The sequence below is a fragment of the Budorcas taxicolor genome, chromosome 18 (assembly GCF_023091745.1).
Source record: "Budorcas taxicolor isolate Tak-1 chromosome 18, Takin1.1, whole genome shotgun sequence".
Classification (NCBI taxonomy): Eukaryota; Metazoa; Chordata; class Mammalia; order Artiodactyla; family Bovidae; genus Budorcas; species Budorcas taxicolor.
Genome location: NC_068927.1, coordinates 52,833,309 through 52,844,670, shown reverse-complemented (window position 1 = coordinate 52,844,670; position 11,362 = coordinate 52,833,309). Strand labels below are relative to the sequence as shown.

At 53.8% G+C, this 11,362-nt stretch overlaps 1 protein-coding gene across 1 annotated transcript; it reads right to left on the bottom strand.

Moving 5' to 3' along the window:
• Positions 1-695: 695 nt before the first annotated feature.
• On the bottom strand, positions 696-11,108 carry CD177 (CD177 molecule). Its single transcript, XM_052656611.1, has 9 exons — positions 11,057-11,108; positions 10,841-10,981; positions 10,420-10,602; positions 9,589-9,708; positions 9,277-9,393; positions 4,557-4,697; positions 1,815-1,991; positions 1,547-1,678; positions 696-943 (listed from the first exon to the last, which is right to left on the bottom strand). Exons 1-9 carry the CDS (start codon positions 11,106-11,108, stop codon positions 696-698), a joined length of 1,311 nt encoding a protein of 436 aa, XP_052512571.1.
• Positions 11,109-11,362: the final 254 nt, after the last annotated feature.

The window sequence follows — 11,362 nt, the reverse complement described above, 5'->3', positions numbered from 1 at the left end:
GCCTGCTAAAATAGAAGCTTCACTGGCACACCTTCACTTCCCAAGTGATTGTGTGTGCTCAGCGGCTCAGTCGTGTCTGACTCTTTGCAACACCATGGACTGTAGCCCGCCGGATTCCTCTGTCCGTGGAATTTTCCAGGCAAGAACATTGGAGTGGGTTGCCATGCCCTCCTGTGGGGGATCTTCCCCACCCAGGGATCAAACCCAGGACTCCTGCATTGCAGGCAGATTCTTTACTGCTGAGATGCCTGGAAAGGCCCCCCAAGAGGCCCTAATACTTCTGCTTGCAGGACCTGGAAGACTCTGCTACCACCCAAGCTGGTCCAGGGGGGCTGTGGACCAGACCAGTGAGGGATGACCTGAGATATGACTCTCTCACCGGCTTCCTCTCCTCCCTTGAGCCAGGTCTCTGGGAGCCCTGCCCTCCCCTCACATAGAAAAACCCCTGCATGTGGGGAAAGGACAATGTCTTTATTATCACACACAGGTGGCCACTGGGTGAATGTCCCTCCTCCCAGAGGATCAGTTCAGCTGTTCTCAGGCCCTTCCATATGCTGTCTCCAGGTCAGATAGTATGTGTGTGTGTGTGATGGTGGTGGAGAGGGTGGTGATGAGGACTGTGACATCATTCAGTGTCCAAGGCTGTTGAGTTATGAGGTCAGAGGGAGAGGTGGGGCGTGGGGGGTCAGCAGGAGCTAAGGATCATGGGGGAACAGGGTCAGCAAGGAGGGCGCCCCACACCAAAGGGCTAGGGACAGCCCCACCGCCCAAGCCAGGGAAGGGACAGGGGCAGCTCCACTTTGGGTTAGAGGCTGATCCACCTCAGTGACACCCTCACGGGTCTCAGTCACATCGAAGACCCCGATACTCTTCGTACGGCTCAACAAGGTGCTGGAAGGGTGGGCCACGCAGCCCTGGATGCCCACTGGGGAGACCAGCCCACCTAGAGAGAGTAGATAGAGTCAGAGAGGGTTCAATGCTCCTCATGCTTAAGTTCCTAGACCCTATTAATCTTAGACCTTCCCCTACTCCACCTCAGGCCAAGAGACCAGGCTTAGTCCCCTCCTCCCTCAGACCTAGAAAATCTGGGTTCCCAAGCCCCCCCCCCCCCCCCAACCCCAAACTTGTGAGCCAGGTGTGGAGCCCTGTACCAAGGTCACAGGATAAAAATCTCTGGAACTGACCAAGCCCCATAGCAACTGTTGCCATGAGCCTCTGGATCTAAAGCGACCAGTTCCCTGACCTGGTAGTAGATAAAATAGCCACCCTATAGCATCCTAACCAATCACCTAATGCCACCATTCCAGTAGGAATTTTCTCTGTCTTGAGGCTGTGAAAACTGGCTACTAGCCTGCGAAAGGGTTTGGCTCTCCCTTGAACCAGCCCACTGTTTGGTTTTCCCACTCTATTAAACTTTATTCTCCTCTCTTTCTGCCTCATATCTGGAAATTCTTTTCCAGCCTGCACATGGACCACAACACCAGGGTCTCAAGCACTCTCCCACCTCGGGACCCCGTGAATCCAGGCCCCCAGCTCGAGTACTCACCTCCCTGGAGAAAAATCTCACCCTTGTAACAGTGACTGGTGCCGTTAGGACACGTCACAACGTTAGAGCTTTGTGAGCAGGATCCAAGAGCCAGACAGATGGGACATTGCAGGTGTCCTGGGGCCGGGGCGGCTGGGGAGCAGAGAGAAGGTTGGGAACACAGAGCCCTGCGCTTAGCTGCAGCCACCCTCCTTGAGCGCCGAGATATGTCTCTGGGGCCCCGTCTCTCCCTATCCCGGGCCCCACCCAACCCGCTGGCATCACACACCTGGACGAGGGAGGACATTGATCAGGACGCTGCTGCTGGCAGCCGAGTTGCAGTAGTTGGAGGAGCAGACCCGGGTATAGGAAGCGACCAGCACTCCGGGGGGCCTCGAGTGGATGGAGGTAGCCTGGGTTCTGACCTGGCTGCAGCCTTTGCTTCCCAGCAGGATCGACCTGGGTCCTGAGGGGTGAGAGAGAGAAAGCTGGGCGGCGAGAGTGGAGGCTCCAAGGGCGGCAGAGTCAGGGGCTCGTCAGGCAGGAGACAGGTACGTGACCGGGGGCACAGGTCCTGTAGAGAGCACAGGGAAGCCTGGGGCCAGAGTCGGGGTCCTCTCCCACCTCTGCTGCCTCTCATTTCCATCTGAAAGGTCACCTTGGGAGTAGACCGTCCTCTAAATTTCCCCTGGGAAACGAAACGTTTTCTGCTCTAAGCCCTACCAGTCAACACGCCTTTTTCAAATGCAAATTTCTGAGCCCAGATGAAACAAAGCCAGGTTTTTGGAAGCCAGTAGGAGCTCTCTCTCTCTCTCTCTCTCTCTCTCTCTCTCTCTCTGTGTGTGTGTGTGTGTGTGTGTGTGAGAGAGAGAGAGAGAGAGAGAGAGAGAGAGAGAGAGAGATAGGCAGCCATCCACCACATTTGCCACCTCTTGGACACGACTGAAGTGACGCAGCAGCAGCAGCAGCATGATAAACAAGAAATTAGTTTGTGAACAATAAAGAAAGCAGGACTGGCCCCAGATAGCTAGATGCATATGAAGCTCCAATACTCTGGCCACCTGATACAAAGAGCTGACACACTAGAAAAGACTCTGATGCTGGGAAAGATTGAGGGCAGGAGGAGAAGGGGACGACAGAGGATGAGATGGTTGGATGGCGTCACCGACTCAATGGACATGAGTTTGAGCAAGCTCTGGGAGATGGAGAAGGACAGGGAAGCATAGTGTGCTACAGTTCATGGGGTTGCAAAGGGTCAGACACAACTGAGCGATTGAACAACAACAGCAACAAATATGAAGGAAATGATTTCAGCAAGTCTGGACACTTGCATCTTCCCATAGAAGATAGAAGATTGCTAAATCTCTTCATGTGAGAGATTTAGTTTTCTCTTAATTAACAGTAATCTTTCCTACTCAGATTACCTGCTGCTTGCTGCAAATGTGTATAACATTCCCACTGAATAAATAGCTCTGAACTTTTAGGTTTGGGGGTTTTTTAGTGACAGGGAGCCTTCAGAGCACAAACTGCAACCTTCACATCATTCTCCCTATCTCCCGTCCCCACTGGACTTCTGTCCACAGCTCTTGTCTTCATACACGATATCTTACTCTTTTGTTTTATTTTGCCTGTAGCTTCCCCACTGGCCTGTAAAGCTATAAGAAGGCAAATGTAATGGGATCTATTGCACCTAAAACAGTGCCTGACACATAACAGCAGTTCCTTAGACTTTCAATGAAATGAGTTAAGAGCCGCACATGACTGAAATGACTGAGCAAAAGCTTTCTCTGTGCCGGCTCTGTTCTCAGCTCTTTGCCTGGACTACCGGCTATATCCTAGTAACCACCCTGTGAAGTAGGTTATTGTTACTGCCATCATTTCATCCCGATTTTCAGAAGGGGAAACCAAGGCACAGATAGAGGAAGAACTGGATTTAGAACTGCAAGCCTGAAGGGATCGTGGCAGGAAATTTAGTGCACAGAATCCAGGGCAGGGGGCTTCCCTGGTGCTCCAGTGGTTCAAATTCCTTAACCACTAAGGAGGATTCCTTGCAATGCTGGGGACACCGGTTTGATCCCTGGCCTAGGAAGATCCCACAAGCTGCGGGGCAACCAAGCCCGTGAGCTGCAATTACTGAAGCCCACACGCCCTAGAGCCTGTGCTCCCCAACAAGAGAGCAATGAGAAGCCGGCGCACGGCAGCTAGAGAGTAGCCCCCGCTCTCCGCAACTGGAGAAGAGCCCATGCAGCAACGAAGATACAGAGCAGCCAAAAATAAACAGAGAAGTATGTTTTTTTAATCCAAGGCAGGATATGACCCAGCAATCCCACTCCTGGGCATACACACTGAGGAAACCAGAATGGAAAGAGACACATGTACCCCCAATGTTCATCGCAGCACTGTGTACAATAGCCAGGACATGGAAGCAACCTGGATGTCCACTGGCAGACGAATGGATAAGAAAGCTGTGGTACATATACACAATGGAATATTACTCAGCTATTAAAAAGAATGCATTTGAATCAGTTCTACAGAGGTGGATGAAACTGGAGCCTATTATACAGAGTGAAGCAAGTCAGAAAGAAAAACGCCAATACAGTATATTAACGCATATATATGGAATTTAGAAAGATGGTAACAATGACCCTGTATGCGAGACAGCAAAAGAGACACAGATGTAAAGAACAGACTTGGACTCTGTGAGAGAAGGCGAGGGTGGGATGATTTGAGAGAATGGCATTGAAACATGCATATTACCATATGTGAAATAGATTGCCAGTCCAGGTTCAATGCATGAGACAGGGTGCTCAGGGCTGGTGGGATGAGATGGGGAGGGAGGTGGGAGGGGGTTCAGGATGGGGAACACAGGTACGCCCATGGCTGATTCATGTCAATGTATGGCAAAAACCACTACAATATTGTAAAGTAATTAGCCTCCAGTTAAAATAAATTAATAAATTTTTTAAAAATCCAAGGCAGGGAGACACAGGACCCCATGCAGGGGTCTTGCCCTCCTGCGCAGCCCACGCACCTACATCTATGAGCAGAAGGGTCTCCTGACACACCTCCCCAGGGTTACACTGCTGCTCCCTGGATGTGGACCACTTGACAGGGTCCCGGCTCAGGTTTGGAGACATCTGCAGTATGATCCCCCGATAACACGTCAGAACACCTGCAGAGAAAGAATCAACAGGGTCTGTGGAAACCAGGGACCCGCTGTGTGTCTTCCTTCTGGTCCCACGCTTGGGAAGATGCCCACATTCTTGAGCTACCCTGCCAGCCCGTTGGGCCACTGGTCCCTAAACCTCAGATGTAGAAGGGACCTTCAGGGCTTCCCTGCTGGCTCAGATGATAAACAATCTGCCTGCAATGTGGGAGATCCGGATTCAATCCCTGGGTCAGGAGGATCCCCTGGAGAAGAGAATGGCCACCCACTCCAGTATTCTTGCCTGGAGAATCCCATGGACAGAGGAGCCTGGCTACAGTCCATGGGGTTGCAAAAGAATCAGACATGGCTGAGTGACTAACACTTTCACTTCTTTCATTTTGGAAATCTGAGCCCATCCTCATTCTTTACCCTGTTTCTGCTCAAACACACTACAGGGGCATTTTTCAATGCCCCCTGAGGACAGCTACTCTTTCCGTCAGCTGCGATGGAGACAGATGGCTCTTTCTTAGCCTGAGTCAATCTCTACTTCCCTCTCTGGGCCTCAAGGTCCTCATCTGGATAAAGAGAAATGTAGCCTGACACCATATATGTCTTCACTGAGCAACACTATGTTCCAAACAGAAATACTCAAATGCCTTGTGTGCACTGAACACTTAAAAGGTGTCCAGCTGCCGTGATCAGTTTCCAAGGATGAACCCTCTCCAGAAGCTCACTTCACCTGGATTGCTTCATTTCCTCCTGGCACCCCCCTACCTCAAACAGGTTGTCGTCCTCATTACCCCGATTTTCCAAGTGAGAAACAGAGGAGTTTTGAAAGCCGCTTGCCCAGTGTCCCACCGCGAGTGAGTTAGGAGCTAGGCTGGGAACTCAGGCACTATTCTGGCTCCTTGCAGGGAGTGATGGGGAAGAGGAGGACTGACGACCATCCTGGGCCACCTCAGCCCCTGTAGCCCTCGGCAGTCTAGTTTGAAAACCATTACACCGACTCTTGAGACCATCACACGATCAGCTGGGATGTGTCTCCTGATGCAGAACCTCTCAGGGCTGACCAGGCAAGTAACCCACAAATGTGTTAACTTTCACAACAGCCCCCGTGAAGGAGGGTCACTCATTCCCCCACTTCACAGACACGTCATGGCTCCTGCAGCCATCCTCTCAGCCTGGTTCCCGCTCTGCCTACCCCCATCTTTCCCGTCTTGGCCAATGGCACCTCCTTTCTTGCAGTTGCTCAAGTTGAAGACATCGCTGTTATTCTCGACAATCCCTCCTCTCGTACACCCCATGTTGCGCCCATCAGGAAATCCTGTTGGCTGAAGCTGCCTCCTCCACAGCTTCCACCAGGGTCTAAGACTCCTTGGCTCTCACCTGCTTCTTCCTGAGTCTCCCTGGAGGGTCCCCTCCCCCATGCCCACTTCCCCTTTACTCTATTCTCCACCAGGCATTCAGAATGATTCCTATAAAAGAAAGGTTGTTTCACATCAATCCTTTGTTCAGAAAACTCCAATAGATCCTCAGCCCATGCAGAATAAAATTCCAAGTCCTTAAAACAGCCCCAAAGGCTCTACCTGAGGTGCCCTCCTACCTCTGCACAGTCCTCCTGTCCTGCTCTGCTCCCGCTTAATCACTCTGCTGGAGTCCCACTGATTTCTGGAGTCTTCTTTGAACCACACATGGAGGCACATGCCTGCCCCCATGCCTTTGGATATGCTCTGCCCCCTCCTCTCTGAACTTGGTGAAAGAGGCTCTAAACAGTGGTAATCCTCAAAAGCTGGTTCTGTGGCAGAGCCCAGACTGAAACCCATGTCTTTCCATTCAGACGCTAAGCTCTTAACAGTTGCAATCTCCCAGGCTGAGCTGACTCACTGCTCTAGCTGGAAGCACGATCCAGTTCTTTAGGGGGACAGTCAAGGCTGTTAAAATCCTGGACCTTTGGTTCTTCTTCAGTCTGGGCTCCTGCAGTGGCCTGTTTTGCACCCAGTCCTCTCCTGCCCCCATGCCTTCCAGGAGCTGTTCCCTGGGATGTCCTTCTGTTCTCCACTTACTCCCTGACATTTTGCTCCACCCTAGCTGGGGGCTTCCCTTTTGGTCCAGTGGCTAAGATGCCACACTCCTATTGCAGGGGGCCCAGGTTCAATCCCTGGTTGGGGACTAGCCTCCACATGCCACAACTAAGAATTCACATGTCTCAACTAAGACCCAGTGCTGCTGCTGCTGCTGCTAAGTCGCTTCAGTCGTGTCCGACTCTGTGCGACCCTAAAGACGGCAGCCCACCAGGCTCCCCCATCTCTGGGATTCTCCAGGCAAGAATACTGAAGTGGGTTGCCATTTCCTTCTCCAATGCATGAAAGTGAAAAGTGAAAGTGAAGCCACTCAGTCGTGTCCAACCCAGTGCAGCCACATATATCAATAAAAATAAACAATTTTTAAAAAGATCTGGCTTTGATGCAGAAAGCCAATGAAACAGGGACATATGTGAGGAATATCCATTTGTGGTGTAATGGCTGTGTTGTATGTGACACGTGTGTGGTCTGGGCAGCGCACATATGTGGGATATGTGTGGGGTGTGTGAACGTGTAGCGGGCCTGTGGAGGGTGTGGGGTAGTATGGGAATGTGTGAATGTGCACGGTGGGTGGGTGTGTGATGTGTGGTGTGTGTGCATAGTGACAGAGTGTGTTGGTGATGCATGTGGTGTGTGTTTGTCATATGAGTGCACCGTGGTGCGTGTCCCATGTCTCTGTGCTGCATGTGTGTGTCGGGTGCTGGGTGTGTGCTGGGTGTGGCATGTGGTGTTGTGTGGTGTGTGAGAGGAGGAAACACATGTGTGGTGTGTACACGGCACAGTGTGTGTGGTTGTGTCTCTCGTGTGTATTGTGTGATGTGTGGTGTGTGTGTCTGATTTGTGTCTGAATGTCTGCTGGACTATGTTACCTAATATTCCTGCTAGTCCCAGAGATGTGGGCCAAATAAGTAAACTAGCATTAATAAAAAAATAAAGATTCAGACTCTGTCCCTCCCTGACCATGGTTCCCCTGCCTTTAGCAGAAAGGCCAGCCCCATCAGTCTGGCTAGGAAGCGATCTGACCCACCACCAGGACCCCCACCTACCTCTCGGCTCCCCCCACCAACATCCAGTCCCAAGACACAGCAGGGTGTTCCTTCTGCTTGGAAGGGCTCTGCCTTCACCACCCACACTCCCCTTGTCCGCCTGGAAAACTTGTCACTGCTCACCGCTCCCAGCTGTACCTCATCCTCGCCATGAGCCCTCCTCAGGCAGAGCCCAGGGAGCCTTCTTGAAAAAAGCGGGCTGCCCCCACCTCCAAGCCTTTGCCCATACTATCTCCTCTGGCTGTTTGTGCCCTTTTCCTCTTCTGTGAATGAACTGCAGCTCATCGTTAAGACATGGGTCATAGGTCACCTCCTCTGTGAAGTCCTCCCTGATTTCCCCCTTCCAGAACATCAGTATCTTCTTCCTCTGAGCTCCCCCAGGCTCCCTTCATGACAGCCTCGTGGCTACCTGTGTCTGTGATGTCTCTGTTCCCAGTCCCAGAGGCCCTTTAGGGCAGGGCCAGGGTCTGAGTCCTCTGGGGTCTCCACAGGAGACCTTGGAATGCTGTATGAACTCCTGTCAGCAAACACATCCTGGGGAACCCATCCTTACCCAGCCCTTGTGCTGCCCGAGGCTGGAAACCTTGGTGCCAGGGACATCTGGGTTCTGTCCTCAAAGCTCCCAGTCCAGCCAGAGAGATCCAAACAGGAACGTTTGCTGAACTCACTCAATTCTCTGCCTGAAGCTTGGTCAGGGAGGACCCTCCTCCCACTTTCTCCAGACCCCACTTCCCTCCTCACCCCACCCCTCTCTTCATCCTGCTCCCTGACATCAAGACGTGCCAGGCCACACTCATCCACTGGTGTTCCACCTGGACTGGGTTTCCATGGGGAGTGGGAACCCTCCCCGGGTCCTCGTTTGGCTCTTACTCTCTTTGTCACACCTGAAGCACCCTTGACATCCTTCTGATCACTTTTTCTCTGCAGCAGGGCTGCTGGGGCCTCCGGTACCAGGGGTGGGGGTTGGGCGAGGGTGGGATGCCAGAGTTGGGGCGGGTGTTAAGGGGAAGCCAGAGATCCCAAGGTCAGGGAGGTGGAGAAATAGAATCAGAAGCAGCTAGTCACGCCCAGCAGGGAAACCAGCAGGCAACTCCTGTAGCCAATGGATAGAGTGTCATTCGATGTGGCCCACCCTCTTTGCCTCTCTGACCTTCCTCCTAGCTCCATTGCTCCTCTCCCACCTGGACAGGCTGTTCTAACTGAGCCAGGCTCAGCATCATTTAAAACACCTGTCCTATAGATCTCCTGTCCTATAGATCTGTTCCCTGGACCACGTACCTTCTCTGTTTCCTGGCATCCTCGCCCGAAGTGCCTACTGGGAGAATCCCTCCCATCACACCTGCCTAGGTGAGTAGTAGCATCTGAATGACCTGTGCTGCTGGTTTTGCTGGGATGTTTGGATGCCTGCCTTTCCCAGGGTTGTCATACCCCGGAACTTCCACCCCTGTCACTTGGTCTTGTCACCGGGACATTCACCTTTAGGGCTGCAAGTCTCCCGCAGGCTGATGGGCCTGATTTCCTGGGTTCCGTTCAGCAGGTTGCAGCCTGCTTGAGAAATGCATCCTTGGACTTTGAGTCTGGTGGAGCCGCCCTCTGGAAAGCAGAAGGTGGAGACACTGTTACCGGGACCAGCCAACACTCAGGGGGAAGCCAGGCCCGCCCTCCTCAGGGTTCCCATCCTCACCTCGCTTTCCTCCCCAAGAGACTCAGATCTTGATCCTCAGCCCCACACGCCACCCCCCCAGCCTCCCCCAAACCTGGCCCTGACCCCACCTCCCAGTGGCTCACCAGCAGTGAGGTGGAGGACCCCATTGTAGCAGTGTGAGCTCTCGGCTGGGCAGGTCATCTCTGGGGCCGACAGACAGCCTTCTGTAGACAAGCAGACTGGACACCGCACAGAACCTGGGACTGGAGAGGTGGGAGACAAAGGTGGGACGGAGCAAGGGGGCTCTGAACTCAGACCAGGCGCCTTCCCTCCACCCTCCTCGGCTTTTCAGCTCTTCACGGCTCCCAAGAATCAGCTCCCTTAGCCTCCCTGGGCTCCTCTCAGGAAGGTCTGGGGAGCAAGGCATTAGGACCCTTGACTAGAGAGAGAGACCAAGGCGGGGAGGGAGCATGAGATCTGGGGAAGGCTGCCTAGTAAGTGAGGGGAGGGGTGCCCTGGGAGGACCCAGAGGCTCCACTGAACCGTGGAAGAAGAGGAGATGCCCATGTCCACCAGCGATGCCCAAGAGTAGAGAAACGCAAAGGGCAGAGCGAAATCCGATTTACGATCTCAGACAGAAGAGTACAATGGGAACCCACAGGTCAATTTCAGTTCGGAAGAGGCGATGCCGAAACCCTGATGGGCAAGTTCCCAAACCCCACGGGAAAAACAGAAGGAGCGGGCAGCAGGTTAGGGCCAGAGCCGCAGTCGGAGGTGGGTAGTCGAACATGAGGGAACATCAGTCCAGGGCTGCTAAGGGACTGTTAGAAGAAGCTGTGCTGGGGAGGCTGGACGGGGTTGAGGGGAGGCAGGGAGGGATTCTAAAAGAACAGTGCCTGTGTGCTCACCCCAACCCCCTCAACCCCACTGCCCCCCTCCTCCGGGCAGTGCCTTTCTCCCCCCACCTCCGGCACCTGTGGTTGGGAGCGGGGTCCAGAGAGGGAGGCTGGTGGAGAGGTCATTGCACAGATTCTCCCGGCATACCCGGGTGTAGGAGGTGATGGACAGGCCGGGGCCTGCCCTGTGCTCAGTGACGCGGGCCTCCTGATTGGCTGCCTGGGTGCAGCCTTTGATGAGCAACAGGTACAGGAGGGGTTCTGCGAGGAGAGAGAAGCAGGCCAGGGTGGGGTCAGGGCTCCAGGGTCCTAGAGGGAGGGTGTGCATCCGGAAGGGTGCAGAGGAGGCCCCTGGGCGGCTAAGGTGGGCGCCGCTCCTGGTATTTCGGGGAGCGGTCTTCTGAGTTTGTACACAGAATGCAGCTGGGACTAGAGGGTGGGGTGATAGGGGCATCTCTCCAAGGGAGAGGCTGCAAGTCAGGAGCGGGACCCGTCTCACCGTTCTGGGTGATAATCACTGTTTCCTGGCAGCCCAAACCTTCCCCACAGTTCTTCTGGGAAATCTTCCACTGGAAGGGCTGTTCAGATACATTCCTCACGGTCTGTGCTATGCCCCAGTGACAGTTCAGGGCCCTCACTCCTGAAATGGGAGGAGCATATCCATCTGAGTTCAGCCTCCAGGTGGATCCCCTCCCTGGCCGGGTCTCTCACTCACCGGGCAGGGGGAGGGTGATGCCCAGCAGGGCCAGCAGCAGGGCAGAGCTCATGGTCTGGGTGGCGGGAATGCTCGCTCCCGCTCTTTCTCCCAGGAAACAGCACTTTTATATCTTGTCACACCCAAGGTCGCCCAGGAAAGGATGGGGAGGACAGGGTCTTGCTAAACAAGGCCAGGGCCTCCTTCCGCGTCTCCATAGCTTAAAGGTGGTGGGGTGGGGTGAGGTGAGTAGGGTGAGGATCCAGGGGAAGGATGGGGGAGGAACCTGTGTCCTCTTTCCTTCCCCAGACCCAGGGGTCCAGCTCC

Excerpts from the sequence above, each read along its gene's own strand:
- CD177 (XM_052656611.1), bottom strand. The coding sequence starts at position 11,108 with ATGAGCTCTGCCCTGCTGCTGGCCCTGCTGGGCATCACCCTCCCCCTG. Across the intron at positions 9,394-9,588 it reads GGTCCTCCACCTCACTGCTG|AGGGCGGCTCCACCAGACTC; the intron begins GTGAGCCACTGG and ends TCTGCTTTCCAG. Across the intron at positions 4,698-9,276 it reads GGAGACTTGCAGCCCTAAAG|GTGTTCTGACGTGTTATCGG; the intron begins GTGAATGTCCCG and ends CTTTCTCTGCAG.